Below are 25131 nucleotides of genomic sequence, written 5' to 3'. Positions count from 1 at the left end.
ATGGTCAGTGACAGTAAAAGAATCACGGGCAAGGGTTAATGGCACAAATGGAGACCTACTGTGCCAAATGCACTCTTGCATTGCTTTAAGCCAGTAATAGGTCCTTGCAAATTGCAAAACAATGCCCTCATGAGGCTAGAAAGTGGGTCCTTATTTACATGTGTTCTTTCATTCTGTGAAGGACATAGAAACCCTGTGCTTACAAACAAGGCACTGTACTCTATTCTACTCTCTTATCAATTTCTGTGGCTGTAGTGGGTAATCAAACATCCATGTCAAGTAACAGGTGTGAGCACGGAAGAAACACTTGTGATTATATGAGTGCAGTGTGGGATCTGACAGTGGCTTGCCCTCACCCTGTGGTCCCTACAGCTGTTGTCAGAGCTGCTGCTGAAATCTGGCCCCTTTGGGCTCAGTGTGGAACACACTTTTTCTTCAACTCTGTTTTCTCTCTTCTCTTGCAGTGCTTCAACTCTTGAAGGAGGGGGCCGACCCACACACTCTTGTTTCCTCAGGAGGGTCTTTACTTCACCTGGTAAGAACTGACACTTGAAAGGGCCATGTGGTAACACCTTAGACAGTGAGTAAATTAAGGATTCAAAAGTCAGTCTTAGATTGAGCATCCACCAATGACCAGAAAGCAAAATCAACACATTTCAGATGGTGGGTAGAGCTAAAGAGCTCCTGAGTTTGATGTTCTGAGGGAGGGGAAGTCACTGGATCCTACCTGACCTGGGAAGGAGACGAGGGAACAAGAGTGTCAAGCCTCAGCTCACTCTGCTGCTGAATCTTTTATCTAGGCCACACACACACACATCATGCTTGCTTCTGAATAGATCTTGACGGTCACAGTCCTCTCCATGTTCTCGCCAGATGATGCTCTGAGCTCTCCAGGCAGGGCTCAATGAAGGAACACAAATGAAAGACTGCCTAGGATACAGTGTTGCCCTGGCTAGTGCAGATGGAGTTACTTTAGACTTAGCCGATGGAATACAAAGATTCAACAAGACCACAGCAGGAAGGAAAGGGCTATGTTAAGAGATTTCACCTCAGGCTGAGGTGGTCATTGTGATGCTCTTGTGAGTGGATAGGTTGGTCGGGTCTGGGAGACATACAGAGAAACCCAGTGTTAGGTGAAGGAGGGAGCCTCACCCTACACTCTCTTTTAGCAGAGATTACTGAGTAAATAAAAACAAAGGAACAATTGCAGGTTGCTGGAGAGAAAAAAAATTACAGGGTTTCTGAATGCCTTTGGTGCTGAGAAAGGCAATTTAGCCATCGAGAATGCCAAGTGTGAACAGCCACGTGGGGAGCCCAGCCTTGGGGCATCCCACACTGGGATGCCTGATGCTCTGCAGACCAGGTCCTGATTACATCCTGTTACATTGTTGCCTTGACAGGAGGCTGCACAGTGCATGTACGTGGGATGAAAGAAAGAGCTGTAGAGAGTGTTGGGCTTCCCCAGAGTTGTATTTATCTAACTCCAATATTACTCATCGAGCACCATACTCTTAAGTGCTGATTTCCTCACGACATTTCTCTTAAATGGTCTTGAAAAATATTTAGATGAAATTAAATGTCCCAAAAGGCTAAGGTTGAAATAGATCCCATAAAAATATTAATATTTTGGGTTGCATGTCTTTCACTTCTTTAAAACCTTGTTTTTGTAAACACATTTATCTCAGTCTCTCTGACTACCACTTCTTAAAAAATTCCTATGGCAAACAAATGTCAGGTGTCAAAGACTGGATGCTTACCTTGGAAATAGTGACCAAGGCAACCACGACTGTGCCCTCTGCTCCAGGGAGCTTGTCTCATGTTGACAACCTAGAGGGATCTTCAGGGTAAAGTCTTCGTAAGAATTATGGAGTGGAGAGTGGGATTCTGGAAGCCTTAATAAAATGGTGTGGGTTTCTGACATTGGCTCATGAACCAAGAGAAGGATTGCCAGCCAGTGCTCAACAGGGTGATTTCCCGATGCTCCCCCATGCTATGCTGTGGCATTCATAAGCCACAGTCAGGCTGAAGTGAAATCCCATGGAAATTGGAGATCTTCTTTTACTAATGGATCCATTTTAAGGAATCCATGTCAAGATGGCTGCTACAAAAATTATCCAAGGCACACTGGAACACAGAAAGCTAGGGTATCGAACAGAGGTGAAGGGAGGGGGAGGGAGATATTTACATAGATCATAAGATAGGTAATAGATACAGATGGAAGATCTTGGGGAGGATAAACTGACAGACTCTGGAGAGAGGTAAAAATAGATAGACAGTGATAGGTAAAGTAGCATCTAGATAGTAGATAGATATAGGAGAGATTATTGAGAAAGAACAAACACATAGATTAAAAATAAATAGATAATAGAATAGCTATGCAGATGGTGAGATAAAAGACAATAGACGGGCAGGTGACCGATGCCTGGATGATAGATTGATAGTGGATAGATGATACAAAGATGAAGAACTGCTTAGAAAGAAGTGTAAAAACGAACAGGTAGTTCTAGGAGAGCCAGCGGTGAACTCAGAACTTATCTAGGCTTTTCTTCGCCCCATGGGGCAATAATTTTCCCTACACTGGAGAAGTATACATGAGAGATCATGTTTTTTGGCTAAGTTCTCTTAGGTGAGAAGCAGGGAAGGAGGGCTAAAAGGAACACAGGAGATTTAGCAGTGGACAAGTTAAGGAGCTTGGTGACTCTGGGCTGGTGCTATGATCAGGTGACCCCACTAATAACAACAGAGAGAGAGAGAGAAGAAAGAGGGGTCACATGTATGTCTTAGAGACACTTAAGATCGATTGCTTCATGCATTGTATGCTATAAGGTAAGAGAGTTTCTTTGCAGAAGGTCATTGGCCTTGAATCTGACACCAGACCTGGTCATTGAAATGCTTAGTCTTTGAACAAGAGACACTATGTTTTATATTATGTGAAGTCTGGGTGGTGAGTTAGACGGAGAGCCTGGAAACATGACACCAGGTGACAGGGCAGAGATGTGGTTCCCATTCCTGCTAAGCACTGGGGAGAGCATCTTGCTCATTTTCTTGGCGAGGTAAAGTGTCATCACAAGCTGGCTGTGGTGATGATGATCAACATGGATTGAGGGGGAGCGGTGTTAGCTTGAGGAAATTCTTTCTAGGGAGCACGGGCTTTGCTAAGCAGTGATAATATTGTAAGAACGCCGCTACAGGGATGTTCAGCCCTCATAATCTTTTCAGACAAGTGTGATTAAAGGTATTTATTGCTGTCAAATTATTATTCATAGTCCTTAGAAGTGTGAATCACAAAGTACATCACTAGGGAAGGGGGAGTGTCGATTTCAGCTTTGCATCTAATTAACTTTCTTATTCTCCTTGAGAGACTGTGAAGTTCCAAAAATCCAAGTACGTTTGGTGTGGAAGTGTGAATTCCCATACTCCAAGTTAGGGATGCCTTTGTGTGCAGTGTGTGTGTGTGTGTGTGTGTGTGTGTGTGTGTGTAGAAAGAGACAGAGAGAGAGACAGAGAGAGAGACAGAGAGAGAGACAGAGAGAGAGACAGAGAGAGAGACAGAGAGACTGACTGGAGGCCAGCAGCAGCCGCAGACATCAGATCCCTGGAGCTACAGTGTCCAGTGGTTGAGAATGGACCAACATGGATGCTGGGAACTGAACTCAGGTCCAGTGCAGGAATGGTATTCAGTATCAAGTGTAGAACAATACCTGAGTCCTTCCTCCTGAGTTCTGGACGTCATTGACCGCCATTTCTGTGGAGACTGACTGTAGCAGATAGGGGCACTGGTGACTGTCACTCCATAGCAGGGACTGTGTTCCTCACTGTGTTACCCAGTGAATGGGGGCAGGGGCGAATTGTCATCATTCTGGGAAAAGTTGAATGGTTTGTTAAAAAAAGCCTGTTCTATGCATGTCTATAAATCCTGCGTAAAGTGTATATCATGGAAAAGAAATACTATCAGTCTATTAATAGTCTTAATAAACTATGTTTTGAATCAGAAGAATAATACATGTAGATGCATATTTTAGAACCTAATCAACAAATGCTTTAACCTTTGGAGTATTTGCCCCAATTTAGTTTCTCATCCCCAATATTTGTAGCCAGATTTAGCCAGGTTTTCCCACCAGTCTGACATCTGTCCCTTTCCCTAGTCTCACTGGAGATGGAGAACACAAGTTTGGCTTCACCTCTCACATTCCAACTGTCAGTGATGTTTGCAGCTTTACTATATCTTGTGTTTCTGTTCTGTATTTCTTTCAGTGTGCTCGCTATGACAATGTCTTCATCGCAGAAGTCCTCATTGACAGGGGTGTCAATGTCAACCACCAGGATGAGGACTTTTGGGCCCCAATGCACATTGCCTGTGCCTGTGACAACCCTGACATTGTCCTGTTGCTCATATTAGTAAGTACATTAATTAATACAGTTGATATAGCACTTGAAGACTCAATGACAGATGTGTGTTTAATAATATCTCTCAAGGTATCACACTACGTTTGGGAAAAGCGTGTGTCTGTGTCGTCATTCATGCCCCAAGAATATGGATACTTAGAAACTAATGTTGTCAACCCACAACCTCCTAAAATAACTCATGTTCATGTCATGACAAGCTTTAGAGTTGCATGTTTAGGTACACATCGATGTTCATAGAATGGCCACGTTCGTTCTCAAGAATGCATGTGCAGGCAGCCACAGTTGGACTTTTTAAAACATGCCTTGCAAGGGGATCATGAATCTGGGAAGGAGCAAAGAAGACACAGTGAAAGTTGGAAGGTGATGTGGAGATGATGCAGATACAGTAATTGTGTATGAAACACTCAGTGTTGACTAATGATCACAACCACCTCTCTTCCCATGCTTGAATACACATCACTAGGTAGACTTTCTAAGCTCAGGCAGGGTTCTGAAACTTGGTTCCCTTTCCAGCCAACATCCCATCCCTCTAGAATGCCAGAGCTTCTAAAGAAGGTACGGGCAAAAGGCTAGCTTCTTCATGTGATCTCCATGGAAGGTATGTTCAGATGATTATGTAGCTATGACATTGCAGAATTGATGCTGTAGACCCTGGCCATGGCAACTCTGAGCTTCTACATGACTGAGTCATGATCTCAAAAGACTCATTATGTGGACCTTTTTGAAGATCCCCAAACTTTGACCAGAGAGTCTGTGATCATGAGAAGCATTTCTTTCAGAATACCACTAAGGACTGGAAACAGCACACCTCAAGGCAAACACCAAAACAGTGCTGCATGTTCATAAGCAGAGACTAGAGTAAACCCGAACATGAGAACTGATGCCTGAGGCTTCATAGTTAGGATGAGCTACAAGGCAGCAAATTCCTTAGGTCTCCCTGAGGCTCCATGAATGAGGAAATCAATGTGAGGTTTGTGTACTCTGAAGTTAAACTGACTCTTCCAAGGAAAATCAATTGCTAGTGACATCCATCCCAGTCCTCAGAATAAATGTTTAGAAGAGTGACTCTCTAAAGAAGCATCAAGTCTTCTTAACTCAAGACGGATGCCACATGCCCTTGCCAGACTCAGTGCTGGATTCCATGTGGAGTCCTCCATAGCAGTCATCTGCCTTCAATTCATGCTCCACCTCTTTGAAAGTGACCCCTGTTTATCCCTGAAACTATCAACATGATGCCTCTGTTCTTCAACCCCACACCTCGTTGTGAGTATGGATTTGCTTAAATCGTGGCCTATTTCTCCACACTCTCAGGAGAAACAAAAAATAATTTTAGCTTTCCATTTAAGAAGTAATTTAAGCCTAAATCAAGCAGAGGAGAGTTGACTGGTTCTGAGCAAGGGGTATAAGTTTGCAAGACTGAGTTTCTGTTATCAGGAGAGGGAGGGAGACAAGCTTTTCAAAGGATGCAGAGGAGAATGAAAGAGACCCTTCCCAATGGCCCAGGCTGGGACAATTTGAGGAACAATCAAAGATAGTCATAATAGATTATAATGCAAGACAGGCAACAATAAATATTAATGTGCTTGTGCTTAAAAATAATAAATGGGGGTGTTTGCCGCTCTGATTGGCATCATGGACCTGGAAGAGCAGGCTTAACGTCTCATGCAATGGCCAATTTTATTCAGAGCATTATTTCTATTCTGAGGGTTAAGAAGAATTGCATGAGTGATTGTCCAATCACAAAGACAAGTCACATGTGGCAAAAAAAATGGTTTTTTTTTTTCATAGAGGCACATGAATCGCAACCGCTGAATAAATTCATTCCTATCCAGTACCCTCGGGAAGAGCAAGAAATCATGTTCTAAGAACGGTTGCATGTTTTTGAAGACACTGACTTCACAATGCACCTAGCTTGTTTTCTTGGATTTTTCTCATAAGCACTCAGAATTTCTCTTGGACGACTGCATTCTCAGACTGTGTTCCAACAGGAGGCAATGCATAGATCTACTGTGCAGATGAATGGTGAAATATTCTTGTGGATCATCTCCTCTCAAGTAGTTGGAACATACCATTTCTCTCAGACACTGTGGTGTTCCCAGTGGATTTGTTCTAAAGCTGACAGTGTGGAAAGAAAGGAAGGATAGCTAATCATCACAGGACGTGACCTGAGCTCCCTCAGACAGGGAATTACGGCCCAACTCCCCCGTGATGAGATGTGTCTGCTTCAGGCAGCCTTGGTCTGATGAAAATGGCAGTCTACATCCCTCGTGGTCTACCATGACACGGAAACCCAGAGACATGAGTAGTTTTCATGTGATTCCCACTCAAGGGCCATTGTACATAATCTGCAGTAGTGTGCCTCTCTTCTCCAAGGTTGTAAAAATCAGTGGAAATCTGAGAAACTCTCACAGTTAAAAGGAAGCCAAGGGGATAAGGCTAGGGACTACTACAGTGTAGTCTCCATGGCAGCTCTTGGGGTGGACTAAGGGCAGGCTGCAACTTGGAGAGGGTCACAGTAACTTAAAAATATTATAATTCATCTTCTGTCATGTACTTTTAAAAACTGCTTCCTTTGAAATGAACTATGCCAGGCTTCCCTGTATAAAAGATCACCTCCTAAACTGTGCGTCAGGTGCATTTGTCAGTGGACAAATTCGTACAAGGGCTGTAGTCAATTTCATGGTGCAGTTACAAAGATGGGATTGTTTAGAGTCTGTGGTAACTGTGTAAACGTGAATGTCATTGCCATTCTTAATGGCAGAAATGGCCAGGGGGGATTAGCTAAGCCACACTGTTCTTGACTCTCAGAGAGTTTAATGCTGATGTGAGGTTGGAGGTTCTAGTTTAACTTTCAAAGAATGTGTGACCTAAAGATATGGAAGAAAATCTCTTTGTATGACAGAAACATTAAGTGTGTGGCTAAGTTGCTGTGTAAGACATGATAGATATGTTTGTGTGTATGAGTGTGTGTGTGTGTGTGTGCATGTATGTTTATGTGTGTGTGAGTATGTGTGAGTATGTGTGTGATTCATGTGTGAGTATCTGTGTATAAGAGTGTGTATATGTGTATGTGCGTGAGTGTGTGTGAGTGTATGTGTATGTGTGTGAATGGTGCATATTAGTGTGTGGTATGTATGTATGAGTGTGTGTGTATGAGTATGTGTAGGTGTGTGTATGTGTGTGTGTGGTGCATGCTAATGTGTGTGGTATGTGTGTTTGAGTGTGTGTGTGAGATAGAGAGTGTGTGTGTGTGAGTGAGTGTGTGCAGTGCATGTTAGTGTGTGTGGTATGTGCGTATGTGTGTATGAGTGTATGTGTAGGTATGTATATGTGTATGTGAGTATCTGGGTGTATGTGAGTGTATATGTGTGTGTGCATATGAGTGTGTGTATAGGTGTGTGTGTGATTGTGTGTGTGTATGTGTGTGAGTGAGAGAGAGAGAGAGAGAGAGAGAGAGAGAGTGTGTGTGTGTGTGTGTGTGTGTGTGTGTGTGTGTGTGTGTGTGTTTGAGAACCAGGGTTTGAATTATTCTTTCTTTCTTTTTTTTTTTTTCTTTTTCGGAGCTGGGGACTGAACCCAGGGCCTTGCGCGTGCTAGGCAAGCGCTCTACCGCTGAGCTAAATCCCCAACCCTTTAAATAGATGTCATTTTTTTCTTTCTTTCTTTTTTTTCAGGGTTTGAATTCTTTAATGACTCTCTCACACCATGTGAAGTGTCAGAGAAGTTGAGTCCCTGTGCTCACCAGCAGCCTCTAAGCTGACTTGGTTTCCTGTGTCCTGTACTTATCATTACTCCATATTTCCAAAGATTTGTGATATTCTTTCTTAAAATATGCATAATTTATCTTTTAAATTAAAATATAATTATCATTTTTTCTTTGCTTTACTCCCTCTGACCTCCCCCATTACCTTTCTTAATACCCTTTCAAATTCATGGTCTCTTCTTCCTAAATTAAAAGTTATTTGTATTACTTATATCATGCATGCATAAACATACAGATACAACCAGGTGGGTCTTTTTAGTTTGCTTGCATTATATAATTTCAGAGCTGACCACATGAGAAGCATCAGAGGGCTCTTCCTGGGGAGGGCCATTTCTCCCATCTCCACATTCCTTAGTTAACTGTGCTTCTTTGTCTAGGGGCGGGGCCCCATGAGCTCTCTTCCATTCTTGTTAACATGTCCACCGATACTCTCTTTGCTCAGGTCTTGTTTGGGCAGCCATATTGTTGAGGTATCATTGGCGAAGTCACTTCTAGAGGATACAATCTCTTGGTAGACTTTCTGGTCCTCTTCCTCATAAGACAGTTCCACTCCCTCTTCAGCAACATTCACGAGCATTAGGTACAGAACTCAAGTTGTAGACATCCACTTGGACTGGCACCCAAGAGAGTTGTTTTCTGTGTTCTCTGCATTCTCATTGTGTTTTCTGTGGTTGGTCCCACTGGGGAATCTCTAACATTCTTTTCTTTTCTTTACAGATTTATTCAATTATTTTATGTAGATGAGTACACTATAGTTGTCTTCAGACACACCAGAAGAGGGCATCAGATCTCATTACAGATGGTGTGAGCCACCATGTGGTTGCTGGGAATTGAACTCAGGACCTCTGGAAGAGCAGTCAGTGCTCTTAACCACTGAGCCATCTCTCCAGCCCCTCTAATATTCTTAATGCTGTCCTTTTAATCATATTTTCTCATAAAAGAAAAAGTATTTTAAAATAAAAAAGCATAAATTCAAACTTGAGCATCATGAAATTTGTAATTTACATAGTTAAATCATGGAATTGATTCATGTGAATATTGACAACAACTCAGAAGCATTCGAGAGAAAAAAGGGAAAGTTGCCCCAGCCTATACCTGACGCTAGCTAATTTTTAAAGTGTCATTTGTGTCAACAAAGTACAACTGTATTTATAATATATATATATATTACAAATATATATATAAACATACATACAGATGTATTTCATTTCTAAGGTCCTTTTTGTTAGGTGTTTTTGTTTTTCTAACTGTAAGAACTATTACTTCAGAAGCATGGCAGACAAAAGAAAATGAATGAAAGAGAGATAAGACAGACTGACTGACAAAAGAAAGTTCACCAACACTCCTACCTGTCAAAAAACCCACTTCCAGTTTTCTTTCTTTGTGTGTGTATCTATTGTGTATATGCGTGTATGTATGTGTGCATAATGTACATGTATCTCTTGGAGGCACATGTATGTCTATTTGTGTCTAGGTAAGTGTGTGTATGAATATGCATGTGCATTCATGTACATGCACACATGTATATGTATGTGTGTGTGAATACCCATGTGCTTGTGTAGAGCATACCCCTAATATTTGGACTCATACTATGTTCACATTGCACCGTTTCCATGTAAGTCTGTGCATGTGTGTGTGTGTGTGTGTGTACATGTGTTTATGTGCATTTATGTTGGGCACACACTCAATGCTTAGATTTATGCAGGTGCATATTGTTTAGTTTTTCACAGAGTTTCCTGAGTGTTTTCCACATTTTAAAACATCCCAAGCATGAATTCAGTGGTGCACGGTTTCCATATTTAGGTGCTATAATATTTTAGGAACGGTTTTTTTGGCAACTTGGTTTCCACTTCCTCGTACTCACAGATGATTATCACTTCATAATTTAAGAAGTCTGCGTTTCCAGTGAAATGTAGAATCTTTGCACCAGGAGCGACATAGAATAAGAGCAGCAGGCGTCTGAACTGAAGAAGGCATTGACAAACCACTGTCGATCCTGGAGCCATTCGAGTCCGATACCTTTAGGCTTTTGGTTAAAGCATCTACTCTGAGATGTAACTGGTCGGTTTCTCTGAAGTGTTTCTAGGATTGCTATCTTGGGAAGGGAAAGTCACACATCTAGAACCGTGACTGGGAAAGGTTGTGTGCCGCTGTGACGATGATCCCTCTTGAACCCAGTGTGAAGTCAATTCACCTGAGAGTCCTCCTGTAAAGGGACATGCCGTGCAATGTCTGCATTTGGTCTCATGGTTGTAACTCAGGGATAGATTTCAGATGATGAAATGTCCACTCACGTGTTTCCCTGGCGTGGGTTTGCAGCTCTCATTGGCATGCACCTTCTGTGTTGGTGACACCGTGGTGGATACAGAAACACCAAGGAACATAAACAGAAGAGTGACCCTCTGTCGGTGACTTGAAGTGGAATGTATATGGCTGCAAGGAAAGATGCAATCGTGAAGTCGTAAGCAGGGAACCTCGTTCCCAGGAAGGCGGGGTTCACTCACTAGGAGAATACGCCAAGTGCATCGGTGCTGTGAGAGTCGGGGGAGAGGGGTTTAGTTGGAAGGCAGAGCAGCACACATCTGAGTGGTGGCACACATCTGAGTGGTGTCATAGGTTAGAGAATAAATACCAGGATAATCAACAGACGTCTTTGAATTCAGCAATAGCACTGTTGGTGGAAGTTGCAGCACTAAAAAAAAATCCTGAGTTTTAAACTCATCCTGAGTTAGTGGAGTGGCTGCTGTAGAAGCTCAGAGGAAATCCAATTAACACCCAGACCAGCAGGAGGCTGCGTGATGGGAGGAGGAGTCTGAACTGGAACAGTGGTGCCCGATATTCAAGGGGACACAAGGCTTTGTCCAGACCCTCGGGGAGTTGAGGGTGTGAAACGCAAAGATGGGATAAATGTTCAGTTGTGAATCAAGCAAATGAGACGTGAAGAGGGTTCTAGGTCACAGCAGGTGGAAAAGGGGGCGGGGCGTTAACGGCGTGTGTAAGAAGCCATGCTTGGAACCCAGCCTGGAAACCTACAAGGAGTTTTGAGCAAGGGTTATCAGAGAACATAGCTAGGTAGCAGTGTGGAAGAGATTTGCCTGGAGACAGAGGAAGGGGATGGTGGGGCCCAGTAGTTGCTGTTAACATTACAGGGATATGGGGCTAGGAAGGCAGCTCAGGTGATACAGTGCTTGCTGCTCGCAAGGACCCGAGCTCAAGCCCAGCGCCCACATGAAAGCCAGATACAATAGGAGTCTTGCAATCCAGAGCTGGGGAGACAGAAGTGCTTGGCTGACACAGCCTTCTCTCCTTGGTGGGTTCCAGGAAAATAAGAGAGACCCAACCTCACAACAGAAGCAACAAGTAGAAAACAGAGAACGACTGAACAATGACAGTCTGAGGTTGTATTTTGACCTCCAAACAAATCACTCGTGTACATATAAACACACACACACACACACGCGCGCGCGCGCATATAAGCACCATAGGCGTGTGCATAAAGGTACACATGTGCATACACACACACACCATGCCCAAGTAATTAACCAAGTAATTCAAGGATTCATATGACATGTTGAAAGACTGTGTTCCCTAAAACTCACATTAAAATCCTACTACTCAAAATAATGGGGTACAGATATAGGAATTTAGGCCAATGCTTAGGTCAAGAGGCCCCAGGATTAAGAGTCCAATAAGTAGGTTGCTGGTAGGTAGGTAGGTAACTAGCTAGCTAGCTAGCTAGCTAACTAGCTAGGTAGGTTGATAGGTAGCTAGGTAGCTAGGTAGGTAGGTAGGTAGGTAGGCAGGCAGGTAGGTAGGTAGGTAGGTAGCTAGGTAGCTAGGTAGCTAGGTAGCTAGGTAGCTAGGTAGCTAGGTAGCTAGGTAGCTAGGTAGCTAGGTAGGTAGCCAGCCTCTTCCAACTTATAAGGACACATCTGTAAGCCTCACCAGGTGTGGTCTCTGCCTGTGCTTTGGTCTTGGAACAGTCTCCAGACAGTGAGATTCAGCCATTTCCCATCCCCTGTGTGACAGGGCAGATTCATACATAGGGGATTGGAGGCGGGGGAGGGGCTGTCGCTGGTGCAAGCAGTTCTCAGCCTTTCGTTGCCTCTGAGTTGGTGATGAGAGGCCAGCCAATGTTTGTTCTCCACGGGGACCCCGTGGAGAGGGTGCTCAGTAGAACATGCCTCATAACCAGTGGCTTTCCTGGAAGCAGATGGAGAAGTGAGTCTGACTTCTGTCCTCAGAGGAGCAGACCTGAGCCCCACTCACTCCCACACGTGGACAGTGGTGCTCTCTACTCCATACAGAACTCACCCCAGGCTCCTGGGTAGGACACCTACTAATAAACCAAGCTGTGTGGAGTCGGTCACTCGTTTACATTGAAGTCCACAGAAACATTCTGTGTGAAAGCATTCTCGGAGGACATGACACAGTATCAGAACATTGTTTAGAGGAAGTCACTGTGTGGAGCTCAGAGGTGTAAGACCCAGCGCACTGCATATTCCTCACCTTAGCGTGATATCCTCTCCTCATTTAGGAGTTTGACATCCTTATTCCTTTTCATATATATATATATATATATATATATATATATATATATATATATATATATATATATTTCCACTGCCACATTTGGGTATTTTAATATTAATAGAAATATGGTACGGGTAATTTATATGTTAGCTGTTTTATCATGTTCCATGGAGACTTGATGAAACCTGCTCCTTATTAAATTATTTAATTTGGAAAGTCTGAGCCAGGCCTTGCCAAGTGAAATCCCTGTGGCAGATTTTACAGACGATCTCCCCTGAATCAATACAGCGATATCCAAACCTTCAGAAGAGTTCTGCTGTCTGGGCTGAAGAAGTCTGTCTCAGAACTCTGTGTGAAAGTGAGCACAGTACCAGTGGCCTTTTGTGGATGAGGGGGAATTTCTACTTCACAGAATACATTCATAGACTCACATGCAGACACGCACACAAAGACATACATACACACATGCAGACACGCACATGCAAATATAGATAAACATATACCGACATTCACCACGCACGTACATATACACAAACACATGCATGTACACACACAAACACACGCACACATACAGAGACATATGTACACACACACACACACACACACACACACACACACACACACACCACTGTTGTATGGTCTGCCTTTCCATATCTTGAATGTCTTGTCTTGATCACATGTCAGTCTATTATGTTAGTTAAATCCTAGGCCAGTCATAACACAACTCAGGAAGAAAGAAAGCAGTGACCACTGCGTTCAGACATGAAGTGGAAATTAATGTTGCATAAAGGAACCAGGGTTGGCAACATTTGAGAAATGCAAAGGGAGTTCAACTCACAGGGAACATGGGCAAAAGCAGAGCATTGTAGTGTTAGGAGACGCATCTTTGTCTTTGGATTCTTTCATGTTACAACTGAAGACTTTCTCTTTATTAAAAGACTTATTTCTTCTTATGTATACAGTGTTCTGCCTGCATGTATGCCTTCAGGCCAGAAAAGGGCACCAGATATCACTACAGATGGTTGTGAGCCACCAGGTGGTTGCTGGGAATTGAACTCGGGACCTCTGTAAGAGCAGTCAGTGCTCTTAACCTCTGAGCCATCTCTCGAGCACAACTGAAAATGTTCATAAAATCTTTGAAAGGTTAAGTGCCATGAGTCAGGTGGAAATATGCACGTTATAAAACACATGGAGTAAATATACATTTTAGCATTAAAGTCAATGAAAAAGTAAGTGATATCAACTAAAATAAGTTATCATCAAGCATTTTCTGGCAGCCAGGAAGAAGCAGGTATATAATAAATCTATATCGAGTTTATACCAGAAACAGAAGTGAGGAGCTGCTGGATAATATCCTTAGCATGACTATCCAGTTGATGGCAGAAGTGAAGACAGACTTTCGAGGAAACATAAGGCAAAGTCAAAGTGTCTGTGAGATCGCCTGGTGCAGTCGTCCTCCAAGACGGGACTATCTATGGGCTCTGGGTACAGCCTGGCTTGCTGGCTCAGCCCCAGCCTGGTTTTCAGAATCAGCCCTGTAGCTAGCTCCTCAGTCCCGCAGCATTCCTGCGGGCTGCCCCATCCACAGTGAGACTGTGCCCGCCTGCGTGTGATCACTAAACCAGTTGACACAGGCAGTGCTACAGAGGAGGGCATCTCCAGGCTAAGAGTGTTCCACTGACGCCTTTACAGACCGTGCCACTGACGACTCAGACCTGCCCAGAGCATGGGGACAAGGTGACTTCTATCTTACCCTAGTGGCTCCCAGCTATAGATACACCCCAGGGCTACATCACTGATAGACTAAACAAGGCTATCAGGTATACCTGGCCAGGGAGGCCTTTAACCTCCCAGCACACTGGACCATTCGATGTAGTTCAAAGCTGATGCAGCAAGGATGCCGGTGGGAGTATAAAGGGCTCTCGATCGAGGAGAGCATTTTTTCTGATCATCTGGGCAGAGGGTAATAGGGGGAAACATAAATTGTAGTCAAACACTGGAGAACTTCATTCAGGGAAGAGGTACAGAGGCAGCAGGGCTGAAAGCCTCCGTAGCTCCAGAGACACCGTAGGGCCATCCCCGAGAGCGGACGGCCTCCTTTCGAGGTGAGAACAGGCGTAACTTCAGTTCCGTCATTCCGCAGTTCACACCAGGAGGATGTCAGGAGGGAGGCTATCTCCAGGCTCTGATGTTTGTCTGCTGCACATCACTGAGCCCCATTTCCTCATACTAATGCCCAATGCCCAAGAGTGCCATTTCGTAATGTAACCAAACCGTTGTGGTAAAGCCTACGTGTTGTCTTTAATTTCACCTCATCCCGAAGTGAGTTTGGGGCATACAGGTGAGCTCAGAATTTGAAACCTGGCAGAAAGAGTTATTTAAATTGTTCCAGAGAAAGCTGGGGCTCCTGGGCCAGCCATGGTAACTTAACAAACCCTGTCACATGCTAAGAGTTAAATAAAGGTGGTTGATGTGCAGTTGGTAAAGCATTTACCTAATGGGGAAAGGGCGCAGGTTTAGTCCCCAAAACTCAAAAGTAAATAAGTAAATGAAAAACAAAAAGACGTAACATTCTTTATTGAAACTGCTTCAAGTTGGACACGGTGCTTGCTTCAGAGTCTGACAGAACCTGGGAAATAAGGTTTCTTACCGTGGGTCATCCTGTGTGCTACACTGATTCGCTTACTAGTATGTAGTACACTGAAGCATTTCTACAAATGATCTGCCTTCTGTCCAATATCAGAGCTTTTGACTGTGACTGACTAAATACAGGGAGCTCTGAGGCCGAAACACGGGTCCTGCTCTTCCTCGGCTAGGCACGCATCTCTGGGCCACCACATGCAGGAAGACATCCGAGACCTGCCCTGCCCTGTAGACCATCACATGCAACCTGGGACACTTCATGAAATTAAAAGAGGGTAGTCCCTGAGTGATAGCCCTGGGAGTGAGAGGGACAGAGATGGCAAGTTTGTTCATGGCCTCACCCTTGCTTTCAAGAGGGGTGGGGTTTAGGAACGTTTCCATGTCCAGGATTTAAGGAAGATGGCTCAGTGTGTAAAGGAACTTACCACCAAGCCTTAATGACCTGAGTTTGATCCCCAAGAGCCCTCCTGATGGACGGAGGAAACTAAATACCACCAGTTGTCTTCTGACTTAAACATACACACAGAGACACAGACAGACAGACAGACAGACACACACACACACACACACTGATGTGTGCCACAAGAAGTAAATGTTTAATTATATATATATAATATATAGTTCATATGTATATGTATTTGTATATGTATAGACACAGCAGATAATCTGTATGTGAAGGGCCATGCGTTTCTAGTAGGTCATGTTAAACACTGGGGTTCCTGGAGACTCTGCCCCCCCCTCAACCCCGGAGAAGCTCAGGAGCAGCTGGCAGTGGAACTGAGACAGAGAGACTCATATTTGCATGTGAAGGCAACAGAAGCCAGCAGGAAATCAGATCAACCCAGGAAATGTGGACCCTAAAAATGGAAAGAGCATTTGAAAAGTAAGCCAATTATAAACTATCTTTGGGGAAGCAGTAGGCTGCAAAGACAGAGAAAAGCAGCCAGGTTTGCAAGGAAACCCAGGGGCTTGTGCTGTCCTGAAGGCGGGGGAGGGGGAGTGCCTTGAAAACCTCCTGGGCAATGTGAAGGTTCTATTCCTGGTTAGCCAGTCAGGCGTGCTAGGCAAAAATGGAGAAAACTGCAAACCACACCCATCTCTCCTGCAAGGGTAGAGACCAAATTAAACTTGTGGTTTCTTTTACATCATGTATGTAAGGGTGCTGGCACCTTAAGACGGTAGGGAGAAATCACATGTTCAGGTCGTTAGTGCAGCACACTGAGAAACAGAAAATGTCAACTTCCCAAACCTTGAGTTTGTTTGTAAATCTGGAAAAGGCCTTATTTTCTCAGGGCAGGTATGGACTCTTTGGATCAGCCAGACATGCATTTAACAAAGGCTGCTTTCAGACAATAATTAAATGAATGTTTAATGAGTTAGGGGTACTGACTGGTTTCATGCAAGGCTTTGTTGAATAAACACTAGCCAAGCATCTACGTGGGTTGCACACAAAGCTTCCCGGGAGGGCATGCCTGGCTTACTAGGGTGGGCAGCATAGGTGACATGAGACTGAGCTGCATTTCCTGCAGGGCACGGCTCTCCACTGCCTTCCCTCGTGACCCTTTCCCTGGCCTTTTCTCAGAAACACATCCTTAATAGGTTTTCTTGTAAAACTATTTCTTCTAATTGGATAGCCGACCTTTAATTATATTCTGACTATTAATTGATTCAAATGCCACTCCAGCCAGCTCCCGAGATAACCATTAATGTGTCTAAATTCCTTCTCACCTTCGCATTTAACGGACACGAGACTTGGTAGGGGCATGTCAGAGCGGCTCTGGGCCTTCACCTCAAAAGATAGTTTTGTTCCTTATTTATTTTCATAAGACATGGCCTATTGAAATTCGACACATTTGTTGGAGAAAGGTGGTAACGTCCACCCAAATGCAAGGGATACAGTTTTAAATGATGAATGGCTGTGTCACAGGGAGATGACCGTCGAGTACTATGATAGTCTTTGTGTGCCTGTGCCCCCACCCCCAGGATATGGAGAGAAATCATCAAATCTATATACCTCGTTGTATGTCTTCAGAGATGTAGGCTTCTGGTTCATTTCATGATTAGGTGGAAGTTTTGATTTTGATTGATTGTTTGTTTGTTTGTTTAAAGTAGACTTATTTCTTTAAGCTCTCAATCTGAGTGTCCCCTCCTTCTCTCCCCCAAGTCCCTTCTCCTCAGAAAAGAACAGGCCTCCTGAGGTATCCATCGAATACCACCATATAAGAGGTTACAATCAAACTAGCCACAAACCCTCATGTCGAGGATGGATGAAGCAACCCAGTCGGAGGGAAAAGGGTCCCAAAAGCAACGGAAGAGTCACAGACGGCCTCACCCCCACTGATAAGATTCCCCACAAGAACACCAAGCTACACAACCATAGCTTATACGCAAATGACCTGACCTACCTCAGTCCTACACAGGCTCCGTGGTTGCTGCTTCAGCCTCTGTGAGCTCCTGTGAGCCCTGCTTATTTGATTCTGTGGCCCATGTTCTCATAGTGTGCCTAACATGGAGGGAAGGTTTTTATTGTGGGGGAGGGAGGGCAGGCATCTGGAAGAATCCAGAGCAGGGAGAAAATAGGAAGCCAACTGGACATGGCCAAGGCTGTCTCTTGGGAGCAGAGAGAGGTGGAGAAGAGCAGTTGATAATTGCAGGATAAGGAGGGCAGGGGAGAAGTCTTGCTATTGTGTGGAGATCATCCAGCATCTGGGTGCAGGGAAACCGAGGAACTGTAGCGGTCTGGGAGCTAGCATAATAGAGGAGAAGGGCCAGGGTGCTGGAATGGGCTGTGAGGGGGAGCCAAAGGAACCTAGAGGCCAGCATAGGTTTGATATGTGAGATGTGTCTAAGTTGGTGGAGAGCCATGCCTCCCTTCTGCCAGAGGCGAACAAGATGGCTGCTTTTAGCAGATGGGTTCTTGTTTCACAACTTCCTGAGGAACGTGGGCTGTTTTCCTAACCCCTGGAAACCCTTCTGTAGCCCAGGCTATAATTTCCAGGCATATGAACTTCTTGAGGCCTAACAGGAGCTTAAACTTCAGGTTTATTAAAGGTGAGGGTATGACCAACGTCCTTTCCCTTTCCGGTTCCATCCACCCCCACAGAATGACTGCAGTCTCCTCCCTCAGAGCCCTTGGGGCTCTGCTCTCTCAGTGAGCTCTGAAATAAAACATCCTCACTCAAGGGCTTCAGGTGAGGAGTGAAGGTCAAGTGTGTCCTCACTTAGTCTCCTTACTTCTGCATCCCTGAGAAGTTCCTTCAGTAGCATGGTTTTTACTAGTAGGCAGTTTTGTCATGCACGTACCATTACCTAAGCTACACATGTTTTTTATGGATTGTTTTATTATTATGTCATATTGCATCATCATACATAATTCCTCTCTGCTGTGCTGGTTACTGTTCCTATCAATATGACAGAACAGCTTCCAAAAGCAACTTCAGGGAGGCAGGATTTATTTTGGCTAATGGTTTGAAGGGGTAGAGTCCATCATCACCGAGGAAGCACAGGGCAGGCTCCAGGGAGGACAGGGTGTGTGGCAAGGACTCCCTATCTCCTCACTGCACACTGTAGGAGGAAGCAAAGAGTAGACAGGAAATAGGGATGCCCCCACACCCTGTAAGGACCCCCAGGCTCGAGTTCCTCCCTAACAGTTCATCTTCTAACAGTTCTGCAGTTTCCCTAAACATTTAGGAAGTAAGTATTCAAACATCAGCCTGTGGTGGGGAGCAGAATGTCCCCCAAACGCTTCTGCATTCTACCAGTTCCTTTCATTTAATGTTGGTCCTGACAAGAACCCCTCATTTTTTAAAGGATAGTTCAGGGCCCAAAGGAAGCACTCAAAGCCCCTGCAGATGGCTAAGGTGCTTATGCTGGGGGTAAGTCTATAATGAACATCCTCTGGGCTTCAGGGGTGGGCATGGCCTCCTTCCTTTTTCTTTCCCTTTCCATTCAGGCACATCAGTGGTTCTCTTCTAACTTTCGTTCCTGTTTATAACGTGATTCATCCTCTAGTTTTTATATTCATCTTTGCTAGATACCTATGCTCACACTGGCCATATTGAGTTTTCTTCTTTGATCTGGGATATCAGGTGGAGACCTCCGTCCTCACGGCCGGTGGGAACACCCTCCCTTTACTGCTGTAGCAAGCTGTCACTCTGAGCCGTTCCTTAGGGTGACTGGCTGCACCCACCACTCACACCCAATCCCTTAGAATCCCGAAGACTGTTTTCCTTCTTCTTGCACACGTTGCTGTAGAATGCACCATGGCAATAAGGGTACAAGTAAATATTTATGTCTCCCCAAGTAGTAACCAGTGACCTAAGGAGGTTTCACAGGGGGAGCCGTAAAACCCTGTTCCAATATAACTCAACTGCTATAAAATTTTCAAACGGCTGTAATAAGGGCTCTTAATTTTTATTGCCGTAAGAATTTGTAAGTGTTAAATTCCCAGAGCACATTTTAATCATAATAAAAGTTCAGTGCAATGGCTCCTTAATGAATAAGGGGGCCACCCAACTCTATTACGAGCTGTACTATTTGCCAAAAACTCTTGAATCCAAAGGAAAATTACATGCTTCTAATTTTCTCTCTTCCTAACTAATGGGAGCCACGGGCAATAGTTGCTAGAAATGAAAGATGCAGGTCCATGATGCTTTGGGGCCCCAGAGATCGCTGTAGAGTGAACCAAGGGTCAGGGTTGTGGCCAGCCCCAGGTCAGAGGGTCCTACCTCCCCAGCCTGGTCACAGCAGTCTCCAGACAGAACTGACTGCTGACTTCAGTATTGAAGATTCTGATTGTAGCCACCCCCTCATAGCCTGGGGCTCTGGCATCTCGCTGAGCCTGTCTGAATAGAAGATGATCCCAGAAGTGGGAGGCTTGGGGAAGGAACCTCAAGAATAATTTTGGGGGGACGGGGTGCTGGAGAGATGGTTTAGAGCCCTGATTGCTCTTGCAGAAGATGCAGATTCAGTTCTCAGCACCTACGGGGCAGCTCACAGCCACCTGTCACTCTGGTCCCAGGGGAGCTAATATGGTCATCTGTGCAGAGATGTCACGTTTACAGCATAGCAGAGATCTATCAACGGCAAAAACCACAACAATGGCTGTTATCATGAAAGGGCTCAGACAGATGTTTGTGAACCACATACAGATGGCCACAGTACACTTTCACAGGGTTCAAACCAAGCCTGACTGTGCTCACCTTCAGGACAGCTTTAGTCCCAGTACTCTGTGAGGTGGAGGCCTGCCTGATTTACACAGTGAGCTCCAGGCTGGCCAGAGTCATATGATAGACCTTGTGTTCAAAACAAAGAGGAGGAGGAAGAGGAGGAAAGGAGGGAAACAAAGAAAGGCGAAGGAAGGAAGGAAGGAAGGAAGAAAGGAAGGAAGGAAGGAAAAAGGAAAAAACCACACACAGAGGGAGAAAGGGAGAGAGACGAAGGGAGAGAGAGGGAGAGAGAGGGAGAGAGAGGGAGAGAGAGGGAGAGAGAGAGAGAGAGAGAGAGAGAGAGAGAGAGAGAGAGATTAGTAGGCACTAGAGAATAATAAATCCCCCCCCCCTTCTACCAGAATGCTATTGCAGAGCAACTGTGGAGGAAAATGAGATCCTTCAGGAAGAAGGCTGGAATCCAAGTTGGGCAGGATGACCCTTGTGGGCATTCAGGCTTGAGATAGAAGGTACAGAGCAGTTGGACGGAAGTGGGATTGTTTTGAGGGGCAATGAGGATCTCTCTGTGGCTGTAATGGAACCAGACAGTTCGTGGAGTGAAGTCATGGAATAGTTCATGAAGCAGGCACACTCAGGTCTGAAGCAAATGCCATAGGCACCTGAAGGATGCTGGATGGCAGATATAAAAGCTCACGCCAGGGGTGGGAACCTCTTGTCTGGAGACAAAGACTAGAGTACAGACTATGATTTATAAGGTTGGTGAAACGAAAACGTGGGTGTGTGAAGATAGGAGTCTATAGTGGCTTTTGCATTGGGGGTGTGGTAGGATTTAGCTACTGTCCAATGACACAAGAGGGAGAGTGTTTGCAATTATTGATTAGGCTGGAAGCAAGGCCATGAAAGGGGAGACCTGCTATTTTCACAAAGTATGTGTGCTCAGAAAAATGTCTGTGTTCACCGAAAGAAACAGAAGACATTGGAACCCTGCTGTCCAGCTCTGAGTAGAGGGACTGCAAGCTTGTTTTATTTGTACTGTTTCTGGTGGTTAATTCGATGACTTAAGAATCGGTTTCCATAAAAACCGTTGTTTTCTTTTAAAAAAATTATTTATCTTTACCTAAATGAGGAGCCCAGAAGAGGTTGGCAGATTCCCCGGAGATGAAATTCCAGGTACTTGTCAGTCACCGTGCAGGGCTGCTGGGGACCAAACTCTGGTCCTCTGGAACTGCAGCAGCTGTCACGTCTTGACTGAGACAAGAGACAAGATGGCTGAGACATCTTGACAAGTCCTGAAGTCAAATTTTCAAAGTGATCCATTTCCTAACTTCTCTTCAACCTACTAGGTGTCCTAATGTGGATTTCTATTCTAGGCCAGGAAAACATGAGCCCTTTTGAAAATTCAGTGCAGCTTCATGCAGGAACCTTTCTTCGCTTCCCATTGTGACCGTGGTGAAGCTCAGGACAATGCCTGACTCGGGTCTTATCTGTTCCTCTGGTACTGTGCTAACAATCCCATCTCCCCGCTCAGTGACATCTAGATGTTCTCACCTGAAGAGCATTTCAAAGTTTGCGCTTTACATTCTGGCCTGTGATCTATTATAAATGAAATTCTGCGGAGAAAGATGTGTCTGTTATAACTTTATATGAAAGAATCTAAGGCAAGTTATCCCTAGGAAGAGAACTTTAATGGGAGAAGTACCATCAAGACTACAGGCGGGCATGGTAGGGGCCCCTGAAGGGAAAAGAATCCTCCAATTCCACAGAATAAATCAATGTTTCTGACAGTGGTGCTTTAAAGGGGGTAAGTGCTGTACAAGATGACCTAGTGTGTGTACTAAAAGTCACAAGGCACTGATCTTAGTAAGGTGGGAATTTAAAGTTGTCATTGGTCTATGCAGCAGGGAGCAAGGCACAGACATGCAAGGAGTGTGAGAAGAGAGTCCCTGACAGCTGCAGGCTCAAAGAATTTCTCTGGGGGAAAGACCACGCCCGCTGTGGGGGAGGAGCGGGGGTGAGCCTGTGGTCTGATTATTTTTCACACTGATCACCTTCCCCAGCACCAATTGCTGACAGCCTCACTCTCTACTGTACTGTGTGGCCTTTATTTCTATCGTGAGGCCCCTCTGTCTGTATTTAGGCAGCTCTGTCTCTGCCTTCTGTCCTCGACTATTGATCTGTTTATAGTGTCCCAGCAACACCACACATCTCAATTACGGTGCTTGACAATGTGTCTTCTGGTTGGATGAAGTCAGCCTTCCGACATTTTCTCCTTCCATTTTGTGTCAGATCTTGTAGGTTTCTTTCTGACTCTGTAAAACTTTGCCACCAGCTTGTTGGTGTCAATTTCTATTTTTTTGATTCTGCAAGGCACATCGAGAACAACTGTCCTCTTGGTGTTCCTACCAACCACCATGGGCTACTTCCCCAACCGGGCATTAGAAGGGACTTCATGGGAGCCTTCCGTCTCTTCTTGTCTCGTAAGCAGTTTGTTAGGTTCATGATCTAACTAATTCTTACCCCAGGGCTCCAGTAGCAATGGTAGTGCGTTCTCTATGTTTAGCCCTCATGTTTGCAGAATGGAGAAACAAAGAAAAGTTGTTATTTTCACACGGTCCTTCTGTCCTGATAACCTAGATATTCACAGGGGATAAGGAGCAGGCTTCTTTTTGTTTTGGTTTTGAGACTTCCTCTAAAAGGTAAAAGGTGGCTTCATTTGTGAGCACATACTGTTTTGTTTCTCTTTCACAGGCTGTATACCTTTTATCTCCATTTTCTGTCAGATTCCATTAACTAAGGCATTGTGTGGAATTCGGGGAAAGGCTAGCAGGAGCAGACACCTTGTCCCATGCCTGATGTCACTGTGGAGTTTTTACTCTCTGACCACTTAGTACAGTGTTAGCTGTCAAAATGCTCCCTGAAAAACACAAGTCACACTTTATGTTTTCCATAAACAGATGCTGAATTGTACCAAAGGCTTCATTAACATCCACTCATATGGGCATGTGCTTTTGTGGCTTTTCAGCATGCGAGTGTGAGATATTGCACTATTGATTTTCAAATGCTGAACCTCTGGCCAGGTTAAGACAAAGATACTAATTATCATTTAACAGTTTTTAAATTTATGTGTGTCTTAGTTAGGGTTTTACTGTTTTGAACAGATTCCATGAGCAAGGCAACTCTTATAAGGACAACATTTAATTGGGGCTGGCTTACAAGTTCAGAGGTTCAGTCCATTATCATCAAGGCAGGAACATGGCAGCATCCAGGCAGGCATGGTGCAGGAGGAGCTGAGAGTTCTACATCTTCATCTGAGGGCTGCTAGCAGAATACTGGCTACTAGGCAGCCAGGATGACGGTCTTATAGCCCACACCAACAGTGACACATCTACTCCAACAGGGCCATCACTAATAGTGCCACTCCCTGGTTCAAGCATATACAAACCATCACAATGTATATGTGTGTGTGTGCCTACATAAGTTTATATGAACTTTGTGTACACAAGTATGTGACCCAAGACATGCCTGGTTCACTCAGGAGATGGGAGAGGCAAGAAGGTGTCCTTCTTAAAAGCAGAGAAAGCAGGGCCATACCAACAGCTCAATGAAGCCCTACTTGGTGTGTGATTAATTTTATGCACTGTTTGGTCAATTTGCTAGTATTTTCTTGAGGATTTGTCACCTGAATTAATGAGAGTCTGTAGTTTTAAGCCTCCATTCATCTTTGACATGGGGTAACACAGGCCTGATAAAACGTGTGGAAGTTTTCCATTTTCCATCTGCTCAGCTCACTGAAGGAGCCTGCACGGATGGACACAGTTTCATCCTGAGGGATTTATGAAATTCACATGAATCAAGCACATCCTCATGATATGGGTCATAGAGATTATTAATTGATGTAGATGAAACTGATGGCCTGCTTCTTCAAGTCTGGGGCAGTCAGTCTTTCTGGAAACTAGTTTATTTCCCATCAGTTATAACTGTGGGTGCATGGGTGTTCACAGTGTCCCTTTTTATTCTTCGTGTCTATAGATCCTAATGGAACCCCTTTCTTTATGACATCAGTTTCTATCTTTTAGGGGCTAGAGAGATGGTTCAGTAGATCAGAACACTTTCCTTTCTCTCAGGGTATCCTGACTGGTTCCCAGCACATACCTCAGTGTCACAACCACCTACAACTTCAGTCCCAGGAAATCAAGTCTCTCTTTTGGACTCCAAGGGGGCTCAAATGCACAGGATATACATGAATACATGCAGGCACACACACATACATGGCAGGCACATACACATACATAGCAGGCACATATACATACATGGCAGGCACATACACATACATGGCAGGCACATATACATACATGGCAGGCACACACACATACATGGCGGGCACATACATATACACGGCAGGCACATACACAAACATGGCAGGCACTATGCAAACATGAGTGTGTTTAAAATAAATAAGTTTTAAAAACATAATAATTTGTACTTTTTTCTTCACCTGGCCAGAGATTAAACAATTCTATAAACTTGAGGTCTCTTTCATAAAGAATTAACTTGATCTCAGCTCTGGAGGCTCCCACATTACAACCTAATCACCCCAAATTGCCCCAACTCTTAATA

The 25131-nt window shown here is 44.5% G+C and overlaps 1 protein-coding gene across 4 annotated transcripts in view; it reads left to right on the top strand.

Moving 5' to 3' along the window:
- Myo16 (myosin XVI) overlaps nucleotides 1-25131 on the top strand; it is a 480110-nt gene that overhangs the window by 158472 nt on the left and 296507 nt on the right. For all 4 annotated transcript variants that reach the window (XM_017599990.3, XM_039094188.2, XM_008771384.4 and 1 more), the window contains 2 exons: nucleotides 465-535; nucleotides 4255-4398. In XM_017599990.3, the coding sequence (XP_017455479.1) occupies nucleotides 465-535; nucleotides 4255-4398 (215 nt within the window). The remainder of the gene's footprint in view (nucleotides 1-464; nucleotides 536-4254; nucleotides 4399-25131) is intronic.

The sequence above is a fragment of the Rattus norvegicus genome, chromosome 16 (assembly GCF_036323735.1).
Source record: "Rattus norvegicus strain BN/NHsdMcwi chromosome 16, GRCr8, whole genome shotgun sequence".
Classification (NCBI taxonomy): Eukaryota; Metazoa; Chordata; class Mammalia; order Rodentia; family Muridae; genus Rattus; species Rattus norvegicus.
Note: the sequence above shows the minus strand (reverse complement) of the source record. Positions and strands in the feature narration are given on the sequence as shown.